General features: G+C 50.2%; 1 protein-coding gene across 1 annotated transcript; it reads right to left on the reverse strand.

The window, feature by feature from the left end:
• Positions 1-14368: 14368 nt before the first annotated feature.
• Positions 14369-16229, reverse strand: LOC126523940 (uncharacterized). Its single transcript, XM_055066979.1, has 2 exons — positions 15546-16229; positions 14369-14424 (listed from the first exon to the last, which is right to left on the reverse strand). The coding sequence occupies exons 1-2, from the start codon at positions 16186-16188 to the stop codon at positions 14369-14371; spliced, it is 699 nt and encodes a 232-aa protein (XP_054922954.1). The 5' UTR covers positions 16189-16229.
• Positions 16230-17005: the final 776 nt, after the last annotated feature.

Consider the following 17005-nt stretch of genomic DNA (forward strand, 5'->3'; position numbering starts at 1 on the left):
ATCGGCGTCCTCGTCGAAGTGTGCAAGTACCGGCGGCGACTGCATGCGTCGTTTGAGTTCTTAAAATGCCTTGGCCTGAGGCGTTTCCCACTTGAACGCGACATCACATTTGGTTAGATGTGTTAGCGGCTCCGCGATGCGTGAAAAGTCCTTGACAAAGCGCCTATAGTAGGCACACATGCCAAGGAATCTGCGCACTGCGTCGGTTGGCTGCGGGAATTTTGCGATGGCAGCTGTCTTCTGTGGGTCGGGGCGTACTCCTGATTTGCTGATCACGTGGCCTAGGAACAAAAGCTCATCGTAAGCGAAACGGCACTTTTCCGGCTTCAGAGTGAGCCCTGATGACTTGATGGCTTCTAACACTGTCGCAAGCCGCCTAAGGTGATCGTCGAAATTTCCGGCGAAGACCACGACGTCATCCAGGTAAACAAGGCACGTCTGCTACTTTAGTCCGGCTAACACCGTGTCCATGACGCGCTGAAACGTTGCAGGCGCCGAGCACAGTCCGAATGGCATGACCTTGAACTCGTAGAGGCCGTCTGGCGTGATGAAGGCAGTCTTTTCGCGATCTCTCTCGTCGACTTCTATTTGCCAGTAGCCAGATTTGAGGTCCATCGACGAGAAGTATTTAGCGTTGCAGAGCCGATCCAATGCGTCGTCTATCCGTGGAAGGGGGTACACATCCTTCTTCGTGATCTTGTTCAGTCGACGATAATCGGCGCAGAAGCGTAGGGTTCCATCCTTTTTCTTTACCAGGACTACAGGAGAGGCCCACGGGCTTTTCGACGGCTGGATGATGTCGTCGCGCAGCATTTCGTCGACTTGTTGCCTAATAGCTTCACGTTCTCGCGTCGAAACTCGGTAAGGGCTCTGGCGGAGTGGTCGAGCGCTCTCTTCGGTTATTATGCGATGCTTTGCAACTGGTGTTTGTCGAATCCTCGATGACGTCGAAAAGCAGTCTTTGTATCGTCGGAGAAGACTTCTGATCTGTTGCTGCTTACTCATAGGAATACTTGGATTCACGTCGAAGTCTGGTTCGGGGATAATGCTCATCGGGGTAGATGCGGCTGAATCCGAGAGGACAAAGGCATTGCTGGTTTCCACAATTTCCTCGTTGTATGCGATTGTCGTGCCCTTGTTGATGTGCTTGAACTCTTGGCTGAAGTTGGTTAGCATAACTTCCACTTGCCCTCCGTGGAGTCGAGCGATCCCTCTTGCGACGCAAATTTCACGGTCGAGCAGTAGATGTTGGTCGCCCTCGATGACGCCTTCGACGTCAGCGGGTGTTTCAGTGCCGACGGAAATAATAATGCTGGAACGCGGCGGGATGCTCACTTGATCTTCGAGCACACTCAAGGCGTGGTGACTACGACAGCTCTCCGGCGGTATCGCTTGATCTTGTGACAGCGTTATCGATTTCGACTTCAGGTCGATGACTGCGCCATGTTGATTCAGGAAGTCCATGCCGAGAATGACGTCTCGTGAACACTGTTGGAGGATAACGAAGGTGGCAGGGTAAGTCCGGTCATGAATGGTTATTCTTGCCGTGCACATTCCAGTCGGTGTGATGAGGTGTCCTCCAGCGGTCCGAATTTGAGGGCCTTCCCATGCGGTCTTAACTTTCTTCAACTGGGCGGCGATGTGTCCACTCATGACGGAGTAATCAGCCCCTGTGTCGACTAAGGCGGTGACTGCGTGGCCGTCGAGAAGCACGTCGAGGTCGGTGGTTCTTTGTCTGGCGTTCCAGTTGGGTCTTGGCGTCGGATCACGGCTGCGTCGTGTTGAACTGAAGCTGGAACGTCGCGACGTCAAGTCGTCTTTCGCCGGTGTAGTCTTGGCTTCCTGACTTCGTCGGGACGGCGGCGTGTCGTTGTTATGTCGTCGAGATCGTTTCTTCGTCGTCTTCGTCGGCGGCGGAGGATCTTCGTCAGTTCGACGAACAGCAACCGCACCTCCATCGGTTGCTGCTGTTAGTTTTCCGGATATGGACTCGCTGACCGGCCCCGGGCTGGGCCAGTGTATGGTCGGCGCTGCGGCGACAGGTAGCGGCCTGGTGATGGCGAACGCGATGGTCGTCGAGGGCTCCACTGAATAGCGGCGAGGTAGTCGGCGATGTCACGAGGTCGTTCACCTTCCCTCGGGCGCTGTGCGTTTACGGCGAAGCCTCGCAATCCCAGGTCGCGGTATGGGCATCGGCGGTACACATGGCCGGCTTCGCCACAGTGGTAGCAGAGCGGGCGGTGGTCGGGGGCGCGCCAAATGTCCGTCTTCCTCGCGTAGGTGCGCTGGACGACGGGTGGGCGTGCTGGCGGCGGCGGCGGTGGACGACGGAATTGCGTCGTTGCAGGGCCCTGGCGTGGTCGCGGAGGGGCACCTGGACGGCGTGCGACGGCGGCGTATGTCATCGCTTCTGGCTGGGGCTGCGGTAATTGTGGTTGCAGCTCAGGAACTCCTAGCGATCGGTGCACCTCTTCTTTCACGATGTCGGCGATCGAGGCCACTTGAGACTGCGACGATGGCAAGACCTTGCGCAGTTCTTCGCGCACAATGGCCCTGATGGTCTCGCATAGATCGTCCGTGGCCAGGGATTGAATTCCGGAGTAGCTTGTTGGCTTGGTGCGTCGGTCGAATTGTCGGTTCCGCAATTCCAGTGTCTTCTCGATGCTCGTCGCCTCACGAAGAAACTCGTCGACGGTCTTCGGTGGGCTTCTTACCATACCGGCGAAAAGTTCCTCTTTTACACCACGCATCAGTAGACGTACTTTCTTCTCCTCGGACATTTCGGGGTCGGCGTGGCGGAACAGACGGCTCATTTCCTCAGTGAAGATCGCGATCGTCTCATTCAGCAGCTGCGCTCTTGTCTCCAGTAGAGCTTGGGCTCGCTCTTTTCGCACGACGCTTTGAAATGTTTGCAGGAAGCCGCTTCGGAACAGGTCCCACGTCGTCAAGGTGGCTTCTCGATTCTCGAACCACGTCTTGGTGGCGTCCTCCAATGCGAAATAGACATGTCGTAGCTTGTCGTCGCTTGCCCAGTTGTTAAACGTAGCGACCCTCTCATACGTTTCCAGCCAGCTTTCCGGGTCCTCAAATGTGGAACCGCGGAACGTCGGTGGTTCCCTGGGCTGCTGCAGCACGATGGGGGACGCTGGGGCTGCCATTGGGGTTGCCTTGGCCACAATCGTCTTGGTCTTCTCAGGTAGAAGTCCGTGCTCCGGGGGCAGCTGTTGAAGACGGTGGCTTGCTCGGTGGTCCGGGACTACGTTGGTGTTCTGTTTGCAGTCTGGGCTGGGATCACGCCTTGTCGGGGGCGTCCTGTACATGAACGAAAAGCACCTCCACCAGATGTCACGTGGTGGTGACGTTAAGAACACAGTAGCGATACTGTGAAAGGCAAAACTAGACTTTATTGGGCGAACCTGTGCCCACAAAACAGGCTACACTTATAGCACAACGAAAGCAGCGAACACAGTCGGCGATCGTCGGAAATCTGATCAGCGGGTCAAGCGCGTCGGCTTTTATAGAGCAGTCGTCGAATGTTCCAGACTAATCATTTGGACCCGCGTGCCTTCCACAAAGTTCTACACCATTCGCGTTGCGTGATGAAATCAGATAACACAAGGTTTGGCGACAACAGACAGCCGCGCGCCCGGGGTAGAAACATCGATAACTTTCCAGAAACGTCGGATATATGCAGGCGCGTCCGTCGCTGTGCCATTACAGTTGTTAAGCGGCGAAACGTGGTCGCCCGATAAAGATAAGTACACGTGTCAATATGTGCAGTTTTGTCGAGCGCTTCATCGCGCTACACGCAAGCATTGCCCTAAAGCCTGTAGTATAAATAATAATAATAATAATATTTGGGGTTTTACGTGCCAAAACCACTTTCTGATTATGAGGCACGCCGTAGTGGAGGACTCCGGAAATTTTGACCACCTGGGGTTCTTTAACGTGCACTTAAATCTAAGCACACGGGTGTTTTCGCATTTCGCCCCCATCGAAATGCGGCCGCCGTGGCCGGGATTCGATCCCGCGACCTCGTGCTCAGCAGCCCAACACCATAGCCACTGAGCAACCACGGCGGGTTGTAGTATAAATAGGGTTTCATGAAGTCTAATGAATGTATAGACCGCGCACTTGTGGTGTACAAATTGAACAAAGGATTCGTCGCCTGTCTCCACAGTAGTTGGACACGATGATTTGTATGAGCATATAGGTTCATGTGCCACATCTATCTCTGTGATGAGAAAATGAGCAAGAATGTCAACTGCTACATGTCGGTGCATGTGCTTTATTACAAAATGTAGGAGCAGTACATTTTACTGCGTGAGTAAATCCCTTATGAAAACAGTGTGTTCCCTGAACATTGTAGCTATTTAATAGCCTAGGAAGTGCGTTTCTTGTGGAGGTTGCAATTCTGCTTTTTTGTATTCACTAAATTAAGTCACTCAATGCTTTCCAAGAAAGCAAAGTTCGCAATGGTACGGGTGCTGCGTGAGTAAATCAAGAAAGCAGCAGATTAATTAGGTTAAACTTTAGGTATATCTACAGGTAGAGATTTATACAAACGTACAGAGTATTTTTTTAAATGTTTTCTCAAATGTTTTCAATGTAAGGAGTCGCGTATGCGTCCAGCGCTGATTTTTTCTCTATTTTCTGCAGGCTTTTTGTTGAACCTTGATGTAACAAACACGTCACATTCAGCACTCTACTTCGTTACTTCAAAATTTTGTTACAATGCAATACTGCATTCTACGTGCCGCGCATGCGCCCCAAAATTTTGGCCCCTCTAAGGAAGTCACTGTTTCACCCGAACCTTAGATAACGCTAGTTCCAACATTCATGAAACCAGCAGCCACGTCGGCTTGCCGCCTCTGCACCGACCGCACATTGCTTAAGAATATATGGCACGCGTGGGCCGTGCATGCGATCCGTTGCGCACGGACAGCCGTGCACGGGCACAGCCGGGCAAGAGACGCTCCCACCCTAGCGCACGCTTGACCCGGGACGTGGACAGCGCGCATAAAGCTGCCATCCTTCTCGGCTCACCCTTGCACCCTTTCATTCGCAATTAACTCCAGCATGTGGGATGCAGCGGGGCACTTATTGCAGTTGGACCGAAGCGAAAATTCGCCTAGGGTGCCCAAAAATAATTGCCATTGCAATAATGCATTATAGACAAAGGTATTATGAAATTTTCTGTGGATGGGTCGAAACTCCCTTAATTTCCCAATCGCGCACCCGTCCACGGGCTCGCTGCACACATGGATACCGCGCGGCACGGTGCATCGATCATTAAGGCGTATCGGTCTTCTCTAGCTCCAAGATTATTTCTGCAGTGGTCAGTTGGCGAGAAGCTTAATTTTCAACCTATGCGGTAGTGTCATACCTGAATTTCAAAAGCACATGGACCCTATATGTTGGCGAAATAATCGGGATTCACTCAGACTCGCCAAAATTATACTTAGCTGTTGAATTGAACTCATAAGAATTCTACTCAGCCGGGCTCACTCGGGCTCAAACTCGCCAAAATACTGCTCAGCTGGGCTTACTCAGACTCATGGGATGATCTGAGGGAGTTGACTAACGAGTGAGTTTGCCAGCATATGATGTGTGCTGAACCACAAACTTGGCTTTCTTAAATAAAAACAGTTTGTCGGAGCAACATGCATCCCGGTCTGTATATGAATGCACATATATGTATAATACAGAGAGCGCGACATTTTAAAGGCTCCCACAGTTACCATGCCATGCTGCAGCTCGTTTCAATCATGTCAAATGCAATACCCCAGCCAGCTTTGAGTCAGTCGATAAAATTCGATTGCTATTTACTTATCTCATCACAACACCTAATTTTCCTGCCTAAGGCCTTGGGTGAATTTTCCTTGGCATCCATTGTGTTACTCAAACAGGTTACCAGTTGTCTGTTGTCTAGAGAGAGAGAGAGAGAAAAAACATTTATTCGAATCATCGAGGTGGTTGCTATGAGGTCAAGTGGGTGGTGTCCTCATTCCAGGACTCCACTGGCCATGGCTGCTCGACGTACTTGCTGGACGAGAGCTTCTTGTCCCGCCAGGGTATCGCCGGTCAGCTTTACCTCCCACCGCTCAAATGACGTGCTAGGCGTCTTTAAATGTTGAGGTTTGCCCCGCACCCCCATGAGATGTGGAAGAGTGTAGGGCGTGTGTCGCCGCACCAGGGGCAGATGCCGCGATATGTATGTGGGAACATTTTACTGTATTTGTGTAGGTTAGGAAATGTGTTTGTCTGAATAAGTCGGAGAGCTACGGCATCTTCAGTGCTGAGCTTTCTGCGAGGCGGAGGATAAATCCTGCGGTTGAGTCGCTGGATCTCGAGTCGGTCGCAGTAATTGGACGGCAGGGGCATGAAGGTAAATGGTGGGGATTGATGAGACGATTCGTCTTGCCCCGCTCGGTTGATTAGCGCTCGAGCTAGGGCGTTCGCCCTCTCGTTCCCCTCCAGACCCGCGTGGCCCGGCGTCCACGTGATTTGATGGTATTCTTGCAGCCTCGGGCCTAGAATCTGAGCCGCCAGCAGCGGTGTTCGTCCGTTGGTAAAGTTACGGCAGGCCTGTTGCGAGTCGGTAACGACATGGACTTCCCTGCCTACCCTGTCTTCTTGCTTTATTACCAGCACCGCAGCTATGGTTTCAGCCGCAGCTGGGGTCTCTGCCCTTACGGAGGCCGCGAGAGTCAAGGAGTTGTCTCTCCCGTTCACGGCGGCTACCGCGAAGAGGCCCCCTACAGGGTACGCCGCCACGTCCACGTACGTTACGTACGGGTCACCCTTGCATTGTCGGCGGTGTCTGTCGACGCGAGCCTTGCGTCGTCCTTCATGGAGTTCATGGCTCATGTGCTTCGGTATCGGGTTCGCCTTGATCTTGCCTCTGACCTCAGGCGGGAGTGATCGTTGCCCATCGAGGGCACGGAGCTCCGTTGCCGTTCCGGTCCGGTGGAGGATGGCTCTGCCCGCCGCCGTGTTCTGTAGTCTGGCCTTTTGCGAAGCCATTACCGCGTCCGACAGCTCAGCGAAGGTGTTGTGGATCCCGAGGGCAGCTAACTTCTCGTTTGAGGTGGTGACAGGGAGACCCAGGGCCGTTTTGTACGCGCCTCTGATGATGGCATCGACTTGTTCTTGGTCGCGTTTGTTTAGCGAGTGATAGTGATACGGCATGCTATACGTGATTCTGCTGATCACCAGAGCCTGGACGAGGCGAAATGTGTCCTCTTCTCGCATGCCCTTGCGGCTTCTTGTAATTTGTTTTATAATCCGCGAGATCTGGTTGGTGGCAGACCTTAGGGTTTGGATGGTGTGGGAGGCTTTCAGGTTGCTCTGGATCCAAAAACCCAGAATCCTAGTCTTATTGCCTTCCGTGATCTTCTGGCCCTCAAGATAGAGGTCGATAGGGCCGGGGGACTTGTAGATTCCTCCTCCGTGCACCCGGATCACCTCGGACTTTTCTGGCGCACAACGCATCCCGCTCGCTGCCGCAAATCTCTCCACGGCCGTCGCGGCCTCTTGAAGGGTCGCCTCTTTTCGCGCTAGGGAGCCCTTGGTGGCCCAGAGCGTGATGTCGTCTGCGTACAGGGCGTAACCTAGGTCGGGGATCTTCCGCAGCTCTAGGAAAGTTAAAGTTGTGCACATGTTATGTGGGCTCCATGCCAGACTGGTAGTACTGCTTGCGTTCTTGCAGTTATGTCTAGAGTTACAGAATCTCGTGCGGGAGCTACTTTAGTTAGCAACTGTAGCCTTGGAGCAAATACGTGCATGAGAGAGTGCTTAAGTGTTACCTGTCAAGACTGGGAGTACCAAGGTAACTTGTGCAGTAAAGGCCTGGGCAGTACGAGCCCATTAAGTGTGGCTGAGGTGATGCACCTAGACTTCACTATGAAGAGAACCAAATATAAGATCACCTACCCATCATACCTATTCTGGAGCCTTTTCTTGAGCTTTTCTAAAACATTAAGCTCAGCATCTACACTTTATCACAGCATAATTAAATTGAATTAAATTATGGGCTTTTACTTGCCAAAACCACTTTATGATTATGAGGCACGCCGTAGTGGTGGACTCCGGAAATTTTGACCACCTGGGATTCTTTAACGAGCACCTAAATCTAAGTACACGGGTGCTTTCGCGTTTCGCCTCCATCGAAATGCGGCCGCCGTGGCCGGGATTCGATCCCGCGACCCCGTGCTCAGCAGCACAACACCATAGCCACTAAGCAACTGCGGCGGGTTATAACTTAATGCCATAGTGTTGGAAGCATTTAAGAGTACTTATTGCTTCTGCACCAGTTTGAGAGTGAAAAAATGTCTTTTTGGAAGTCGATGCAGTGGTGAACACCGTTGACCGTCTGAAATAGTCTGAATGTCTGAAATGTCGGCACACAAAGTCATGCTGTTCATTTATTAAAATGCTCTTAGCACTAACAGAAAGCGAGGAATCCCATATCGATTCAAACACCTGACGCACTGAAGAGGATAAATATAGGTCTGCAGTTAGTAACTGCACATCTAGCACCTGATTTGTGCATGGGCAATGTTCATGCTACCTTCCGAGTGCTAGAAAAGGTACTAGACTTTAGGGAGCTATTGAAGACGCTTGTGAGAACGAGGAACAAGTATGCTTCCATACGTCTTAACCCTTTCAGACACCACTTTATCCCGTTGATTGAAAAGTTGTTTCCACCACATCTCTTGCATCCTCAGAATCGTAGAAAATGTACAGCTGTAGCAAATATTAAGAATTTTCAATTGTTTAGCGAGTCTTGTCAAGTTTACAAAATTTCGACTCCATGCGAAAACTCACTACAGGAACACAAGATATGAGAACATGTACTATTTCGTGTTTTGAAAAGCTTGAAAAGCACTTATCCAGCCACTTGACAATTATGCCTGGTGCACAACATTGTAAAAAACAATGAAAGAAGTGAACCCACTACATACAACATACTGACACAGTAACAACACCCAGCCGTCTACCTTCCCACTCATTTTGTTAAAACATTCTGCACGTTATTCAAAATTGCAGCACAGTTCCAATAATAAGTGTTTCAATATGTATGAAACACATTTTAAATACCATTACTTTCATCAGTGCTTTTGCTATTGATGCACGCTCCTGCTGTGCACATGTCCAATTGTGTAGACAGCGTCTCAAAGGGTTAAGCTCTGTGGAGGAAATACCATCAACACCACAAGAAAGGGAAAGTTTAAGGCAAAGTTTAAGGCACTTCATATACTTGGAAACGAGGTTTTCATTGACTGTTAGCATACACTGCGCCAGACTGAGAAGGAAGGTTACTTGAAGCATATTCACACCATATAGCAAACAGAAATGTTCTGCAAAGGCATCAGCAGTCTTCGAGACAAGACCACTATTTTCATGAAGAAGACGTACATCTTTGGCACTTCTTTTAGAAGAGAGAGCCCACAAAGCTCCAGAAATATTTTGAATTATGTGTCACGCTGGCTTCAACACAATCAATGTGGTCAAAGTGATGATTCTAATAATAATATTAATAATAATAATCTTAGTGGTAACTTGGCACACTAGACTAAAAAGAAGGCTGATGCCTGTATGTTAGAGCATCTGATAACCAGCCATCTAAAGCAGGAATTTGCAGGATGCAGAAGACAATTCCTTCCCCTCCACGTGCACACACACTTGCTCAATAACACAGCACGGCACACACGCACACATTCGACAGGTGCACAACACACAGGAGTGCCAATGAAGTCTCGTTCCAAGGAACGAGAATCCAAATCGCCAGGGGGGTGGAGAGAAAGCTCTGCATGCCAGATATAATCATGGAGTTGTGGTGTCGGGCCATAGAGGCGTGATGAGGGCTCAGGCTGTGCTGACCACTTGTTCAGACGAACTGAAGAAAGATTAGTGCTGTCCAGAGAGACGTCAAACATCCTGCAGTATAGACTAGTGCAATGTTGCGTTGGTATTGCAGGGTGTGCTACTTGAGGGGTTTGAGGCAATCCTCGAAGGCTGGCATGAGCTTGTGACAACCGAAAAGACGGGAGTAAAGGGTGCGTATTTTCCGGCGCTGAACAAGCTTAAGTTTGTTAGCGTCGCGAGTTTGGTACGGGAACTATACTGATGAGCAGTACTCAAGTTGTGACAGAATGATAGAAGTGTAGAGTGCTCGGAAAACCTTAGGTCATCAGGGAAGGGAGACACGGGACACAAAGCCAAGAAAGGGCCGGTGCTTACATACAGTGCTGGTGACATATGCGGAAAAGTTGAGAGAACAGCTAAATGCTACACCCAGAATGGGAAGAGCCCGAACAGTCTTTATAGAAGTGCCTCCAAGGAAGAAGGTTGGACGTGCAGCAGTTTCGTTGTGGCTGATTCGCATGGCAGCACTTTTTACGGTGCTACTACAAAGTTTGACATTGTAGGCCCAGTCGTTCACCTTTACGGAATGTATTTATTGTAAGCACATATGCTGTGCATCGGCATATTGTTGTTGTGGAAGCGTTAACTTGTTAATCAAACACATTCTGCGCAGATGCATTAGTAACTTGGTTTTGAGTAGATCTTTGTCCTGACTACAATTTATAGTATCGCAGCAAGAAACATTTTAGTAGAGGCTGAAGGGATTCCAGCAGTTTAAGCATACTGACTGCACAAAACACTGATGACACCTTTTCACCTTCCCCACAATGCACTCACACCATCTACACTTTCCATAAGCAAAAAGTGAGATAAAAAATCAATTACAGTTTCATAGACGAGAAAAGCATGGCCAGGCGGCGCTACTGCGCCTCCCGACAGCGCCCCAATGTGGAAACGCCAAGCAGCGCGGTCGCGTCGCGGCGTAGTCTCCGCTTTGTTTACGTTGTGCCGTCCGCGCTTTTCATCGCTGCTCGTTCTCACGGCGCTCCGTTTTCGACGGCGGCAGATCGCCTGCTTGCGCAACAGCGATGCAAAGATTGCCGTGCGGTTTCAAGAAGGTTGCCGACGCCGACAGCTTTTTTTCGTGGCGGCAACCTCACGATAGGGGAGCGTCTGCTTCCGAACGTGTACGGCGTTGAACAAATTGTGGACGGTGATGTGAGAGTGAAAGCCAAGTGCGTGTCACAGGTGTCCGACAAGATCGTAGACGACGTCGAGTTAGAGGTACGCACCATGTTCAGAAATTTAGCCACTTTTATTTCAATTACAACATAAGGCACACTGGCAGCAGGAACTTCTGTTGTTATACTACTCGATGACTGCAGATCCATTGGGCTGCTTCTTGACGGTTCCGTCACTTCACAAAGGCATGTTCTGGAGTCTGTTTCACACGTGTCTTGCTGCTGCTCAAGAGCTGTGTCGCTGCAGTACGAAAGCACATGTCCCGGTGGTGCTGACTGCTGAGAAGACTGTTGTGATTGCCATTGGTCTGTTTGGCGCCGCTTCCATCTGCATCGCATATAAATGAAACAGTATGTGTGCCTATTTGTTTTGGGGATTAAATTACTCCCAATAATATATTTGCAAAGGTAACGTTCCTGTGATTGTGTGCATATATTATTCTACAAGAGTGGTACCACTACAAGTTATGATACTTGCACACTTAGATACTTAGAAAGCATGGGCAAACAACAAACATAACGCGCACGTCTGGAGCGGCTGTTTTCCGATCTGCCGCTTCCCGACGCACGCGACGATCGCGGCTTGCATTAAATACGGTCTGCTAGCACACAAAAGTAGCGCGCGGCCCCTTTCGTTACCTGCAGAACTAGTAATTTAAGTTGCAGCGTTTGGAAAAGGGAAATAATTCTCTTGAGCTCGCCCATGCCGATCGCGAGGGAAGCCACAGTGCAATCAAATGAATTCGGGGATTCTAAGTGCCGAAACCATGCCAAAACCACGAAATCATTATGAGGCCCGCTGTAATGGGGAGTCTCAGGAATAATTTTAACCTCTGGGGGTTCTTTAACGTGCACAAAAATCAAAGCACACGGTAACAAGGGTGTTCTTGCATTTTGCCCCCTTTCGAAATGCGGCCGCCGTGGCTGGGAATTGAGCACGCGTCGTAGAGCTTAGCGGCGCAACACGCATGCATTTACCACTAACAAACGGCGGGTGCCACCACAATTCAACAACGCGACACGACTAAACAAACGGCCGTGCACTAAAAACAGGCATAGGACTATTCCGCTTTCAAGATATTACACGCGAATGCGAAAGTATGAGACTTACTTGACTCGGCCGCGCACTTCAGTTATCCATGCTTGTCGTCTGTCCTTCTCGTACCACTTCCCAGGAAATCTGTAGAACTTCACGGGCGGAGTAGGACCTTTCGTGTTTTCGAGGCTGCTGTGGCAATCGACAACACATCAGTATTGCGTGCCACTTTTCCTGGCTGATGAGGTCGCACTCGGCATCGCAAAAACCACGCGCACGAGCGCTCCCGCCGTACAGAGCACGGGCGTGCGCCAGCGCAGCGACGACCCTCGAAACTTCCATCGGTCCGCTAGGGGAGCATTCGGCGCTGGTGCCGCGCGGGCAAACTTTAGGTTGCCTCGTCTATTGACTCAGTACTTGCTGCTTCTGAAGCGGGCATCGAAGCAATCGTGGTATACGCTGCTACGTGCATAGGTCTTGCATGATGCAGGTCCTGCTATGCACTGCACACAGGGCACACGTTGCAAACAGATAATTTTTTTTGCAGTGCTCAACTATAACGACACAATGACTCAAACATGACTGCGTTGTCACGTATGCTTCAGTGCGTCAGTGTTCTTGATTGCTACACGAGCGATTTATGCCCAACTAGCCCAAAAGACGGACGCACTAGAAAAAAGTGAGTGAATGAGTACAGTGAACTTGTACTGAACTGGATTCACATGCCGAATAGAAAAGCGCAGTGTCAGCTGAAACAGGCGGCACGGCTGATTATGTAAGTACTTCCAATAGTTCGGCTACTAGTGTATTTCGCTTTCGGAAGTTATCTTTACCACTGGAAACAGCGCAGAGCTTGCCCGTTAAACTTGAGTCAACCGACACCACACGAAACACGCCACGGTTGAGCAACCCAACTTCCACACGGTTCATTCACCACATCACAGGTCACACGAAGTCAAGAGTGCCATATTTTAAATCACTGCAGCACCAAACGGACCTGAAAATTCATGTCCTTCGACAGAGTTTCTCAGGTGAGTTCGTTCACTCGCCAGTTACGAACTCGATGGACGCGCTAGGCCTACGCGTAACGTAAACAACATCGGCGATAGGCAAGTGTTGATTATCCAGACTTCGGAGCTCGTAAACGTGTTTCCATTCGTTTTGAGCACAACAAAATGCACATACAACAAGCACAGACGTTGCGGCAATCATGATTCGGTTGGCTGTTTTAGCAGACGATCGTACCGAGCCCGGCGGAACCCAGTGGGCAGGTTGGATTAGTCGGCGTCGTTCGAAGTCGCTTCGGATCCACGTAGCACTGCCACAACCCACGGTCGTCGGTCGGTCGGTCGTGTCGTTGTCGGCCTACTATTACAACACTGTCTTTCAGGAACACTGTCGCGCGCGTCGTGCGTCCAAAAAACTCGGACGATCGTTGGTGCCGGGGCCTTCGCAATGCTTCGCACGGTCGGCCATTACAGGCCTAGCAGCCGGAGACTCCGCAGCCTCCGATTGGTTGACGCCTGCGAGGCGTCGCAGCCTCCCATTGGTGCACGCCGGCGCAGCTTCGCCGCGCGCCGGCAAACTTCTAGCATCGGCAGTAGACATAATCGCTGCGCGACGTTCCGCTTCAGCGAGTTCCCGACCGACGCTTTGACGCATTTGACCCTTCGGCGCGCGCCGAAGCTTTCCGGCGCGTGCCAGTGGTTGGGGCATAAGTCGTAAGCAGAAGCGTCACATGTCAGCTGTATTTCCTTCGTTACATCATACAGGTCCAAGACCATGTCTTCACTGATCAAATTCTCACAGCGACTGAAACATGCGTCCCACTGGCTCGACCATTTCCATGTGCTGCCGTTGCGCAACAGTTGGTGGAGAGGTTCTAGCACATTTGCTAGGTCAGGTAAAAATTTAGCGTACTAGTTTACTAGGCCGAAAAATGCCTTTAGCTGAGTCACATTACTTGGTTTTGGCGCTTCTCGAATCGCCTTTACTTTTTCCGCTGCTGGGTGTACGCCATGCTTGTCTAGCTCGTGCCCCAAGTAACAAACATTTTCTTGAAAAGAATTGCATTTCCCTGTGTTTACACGAATGCCGTGCTTACTAAGCGCTTGTAGCACTTGCTGGGGACGGTGATAGCACTCTGTCAGGTTTTTACCTGCTATTAACACAACGTCCAGGTAACAGGCTGTCCCAGGTATGTTTTGTAAAACCTGGTCCATCACGGCCTGAAACATTGCGGGTGCGCTTGCCACTCCGTACGGCAATCGCCGGCACCTGAAAAGTCGCATGTGCGTATTCACCGTGAGCAGTTGCTGTGCCTGCTCATACAGCTCAAGCTGTAGGTAAGCCTTCGACAAATCTAGTAAGGTGAACACGGTCCCTCCAACCAGTCACGCGAATATGTCCTCTGGCAGAGGCAGTGGATAGTGGTCAAGTTCAATATCCCGATTGACCGTGACTCTGCAATCCCGACATATCCTAATTTCTTTTCCTGTTTTCTTTGGCACGATAACTAGCGGTGTAGCCCAATCACTGTGCCTGACTCTGTACACCACACCAGCTTTCTCAAGGTAATGCAATTCATTCTCCACTTGTTCGCGCAATGCATATGGTACTGGTACAAAATGTTGGATGCACATCGATTTTCATTCGTATACTACCAGTGAATCCTTTGATAGAACCATAGCCTGGCTCAAACACATCACCGTACAACTGTTTCAACTTCTTTTCAGCTTCCGCTGCTACCATCTGCCTGCCCTCCTGTACGTTATCCACGTCACGTTGCAATTGCTGAACAGCATTTTGCAGGTCAACTTTTAGTGTAGTCATCCAATCGCGACCTAAAAGCGTTGGCATGCGGCCTTCATTTTCTTGCTTTGCAGCTGTCAGAGGCAGATCGTAGCTTCGGTTCTGATAAGATACATTGACGTTTGCTACGCCTTTCACTTTGAGTGCGGTACCATTATACACTCCTAGACGCACGTCGCCTTTGGAACATGGGTAGTTTGAAAAATTTTCATCAAAGTCTCTTTCAGACATTATGGTCACAGCTTCTCCCGTGTCTAGTTCCATCGGAATCTCCTTGCCGTTTACTTTTACTTTAAGCACAATAGGCGGAGAGCTATGAACCTGGTTAGTCGTACTAACAGTAAGCAAGTCTGTTGACAGCAAGGTCTCCTCAACTTTGTGCACGACCTTTGTTTTGCACATTTTCGCTACATGCCCTGGCTTCGAGCATTTGAAGCAGGTACTTTTGAGAAAAGGACAACTCACTGGCGCGTGCAGTGCGCCGCATCTATGACAGGCGCGTACAATGCCTTTCCCACGTTGCTTCCTTGGACCGTTTTGGGGGGCACGCTGCTCGTTGCTAGCGGTCTTCGTAGCGTGTCGCCTGCCTTGCGTGGTGGGCTCCCGATGCCAGTAAACGTCCGCAGGACTGGCAGTTGACCCCTCCTGTAGCATTTCTCGGGTATCTTTCTGGGCCGTTTCCAAGGCGGTGGCAATTTTGCATACTCGCCCCCAGGTTACTTCGTCGTCTGACAGAGCAAGAAGACGGCATCGAATCGAATCCGTCCTGATTCCAGCGATCAGTCGATCCCGGAGCGCTTCTTCCAAGAAGCTTCTAAACGTGCACGTTGCAGCCAGTCTTTTCAGCTCGACGATGAACTGCTTTAGGCTTTCGTCCGGCTCTTGCTTTCGCTGGTAAAAGTAATACCGTTCGGTAACCACTGACCGTTTTGGAGCATAGTGATTTCGGAGAGCTTCTGTAGCTTCTTCGTACTTGACTTCCGTTGGTTTCTTCGGCAGCAGCAGGCTACGCAGAGTCACGTAAGCCTTTTCACCCAGGATTGTTAAGAAGACTTGCAACTTCTTACTTGGGTCTATTCCATTGGCGGTTGCATACAGGTCGAGCCTTTCCAGGTAGACTTCGATATTACCAGAGTCTGGGCAGAAGTCGGCCAAAGATCCCAGCGTGGTGGTCATCACTGATGTCCTCGCTTGCCGTGACGTCGTTGCCGTTTCCTCAGGCTTGGTCATTGCCTCTGCCCGAACGATCCCATCTTCGTCGCCATGTTGGCCATAGACGCCGTGAAGCCAAGTATTTATTCGGACAGCAACATGAACAAAACAGCAACGATTCAGTGGCTTCGCCTTATAAAGGGAGCATGGGTACAGCCGAGGCATGCGATTGGCTAACGATACAATAGCACACGTGAACAATGACCGTGTATCAGATATGCGGCGCACAGTGACAAGAGAATACGCGTGATAAACGTTGCACAGATACAACAAGCACGACATCACTTGCCTTGTCCAAAAAAGAAAAAGAAAATGTACTTACAGAATAGTTTGCCACATTTTGATTTGATTGTGCCTGTACTGTTTTAACCCTGTGCGCGCATGCACCACCGAAATGTATATAGCTACCTTCTCTCGCAGTAAAACCTCGGTTGATGCTTAGCGCTCGTCCTGTCGTCTTCTCTGCCTGTGTCTCTGTCATTTGTGCTAGTCTTTCGATTAATGATGACACACCAACTAGCCAGCTTTCTGCCTTGATCGGAATGAATGATGCATTTTCAAGGCAATCCTTACGACACTTGGTCAAACTGAACGAAACTTAATGAAACTGGAAGCGCATTTAGTTGTGTTCATCTATCGATTATACGACTGCTGCCTCGAGCATTGTGCCTGTTATTTAGCCTTTCGTTTCTGTTCTATCAAGTTCAAGTATACATGTACTTTACCACTGTACAAGCAGAAAGGCTTCAAGACTTCTCCAGGGCATTCAACAGTCACTGCTGGGCATTCAACAGTCACTACGGGACACTACTAAGAGCCATGTGCGGCCGTCATT

The sequence above is a fragment of the Dermacentor andersoni genome, chromosome 6 (assembly GCF_023375885.2).
Source record: "Dermacentor andersoni chromosome 6, qqDerAnde1_hic_scaffold, whole genome shotgun sequence".
Classification (NCBI taxonomy): domain Eukaryota; kingdom Metazoa; phylum Arthropoda; class Arachnida; order Ixodida; family Ixodidae; genus Dermacentor; species Dermacentor andersoni.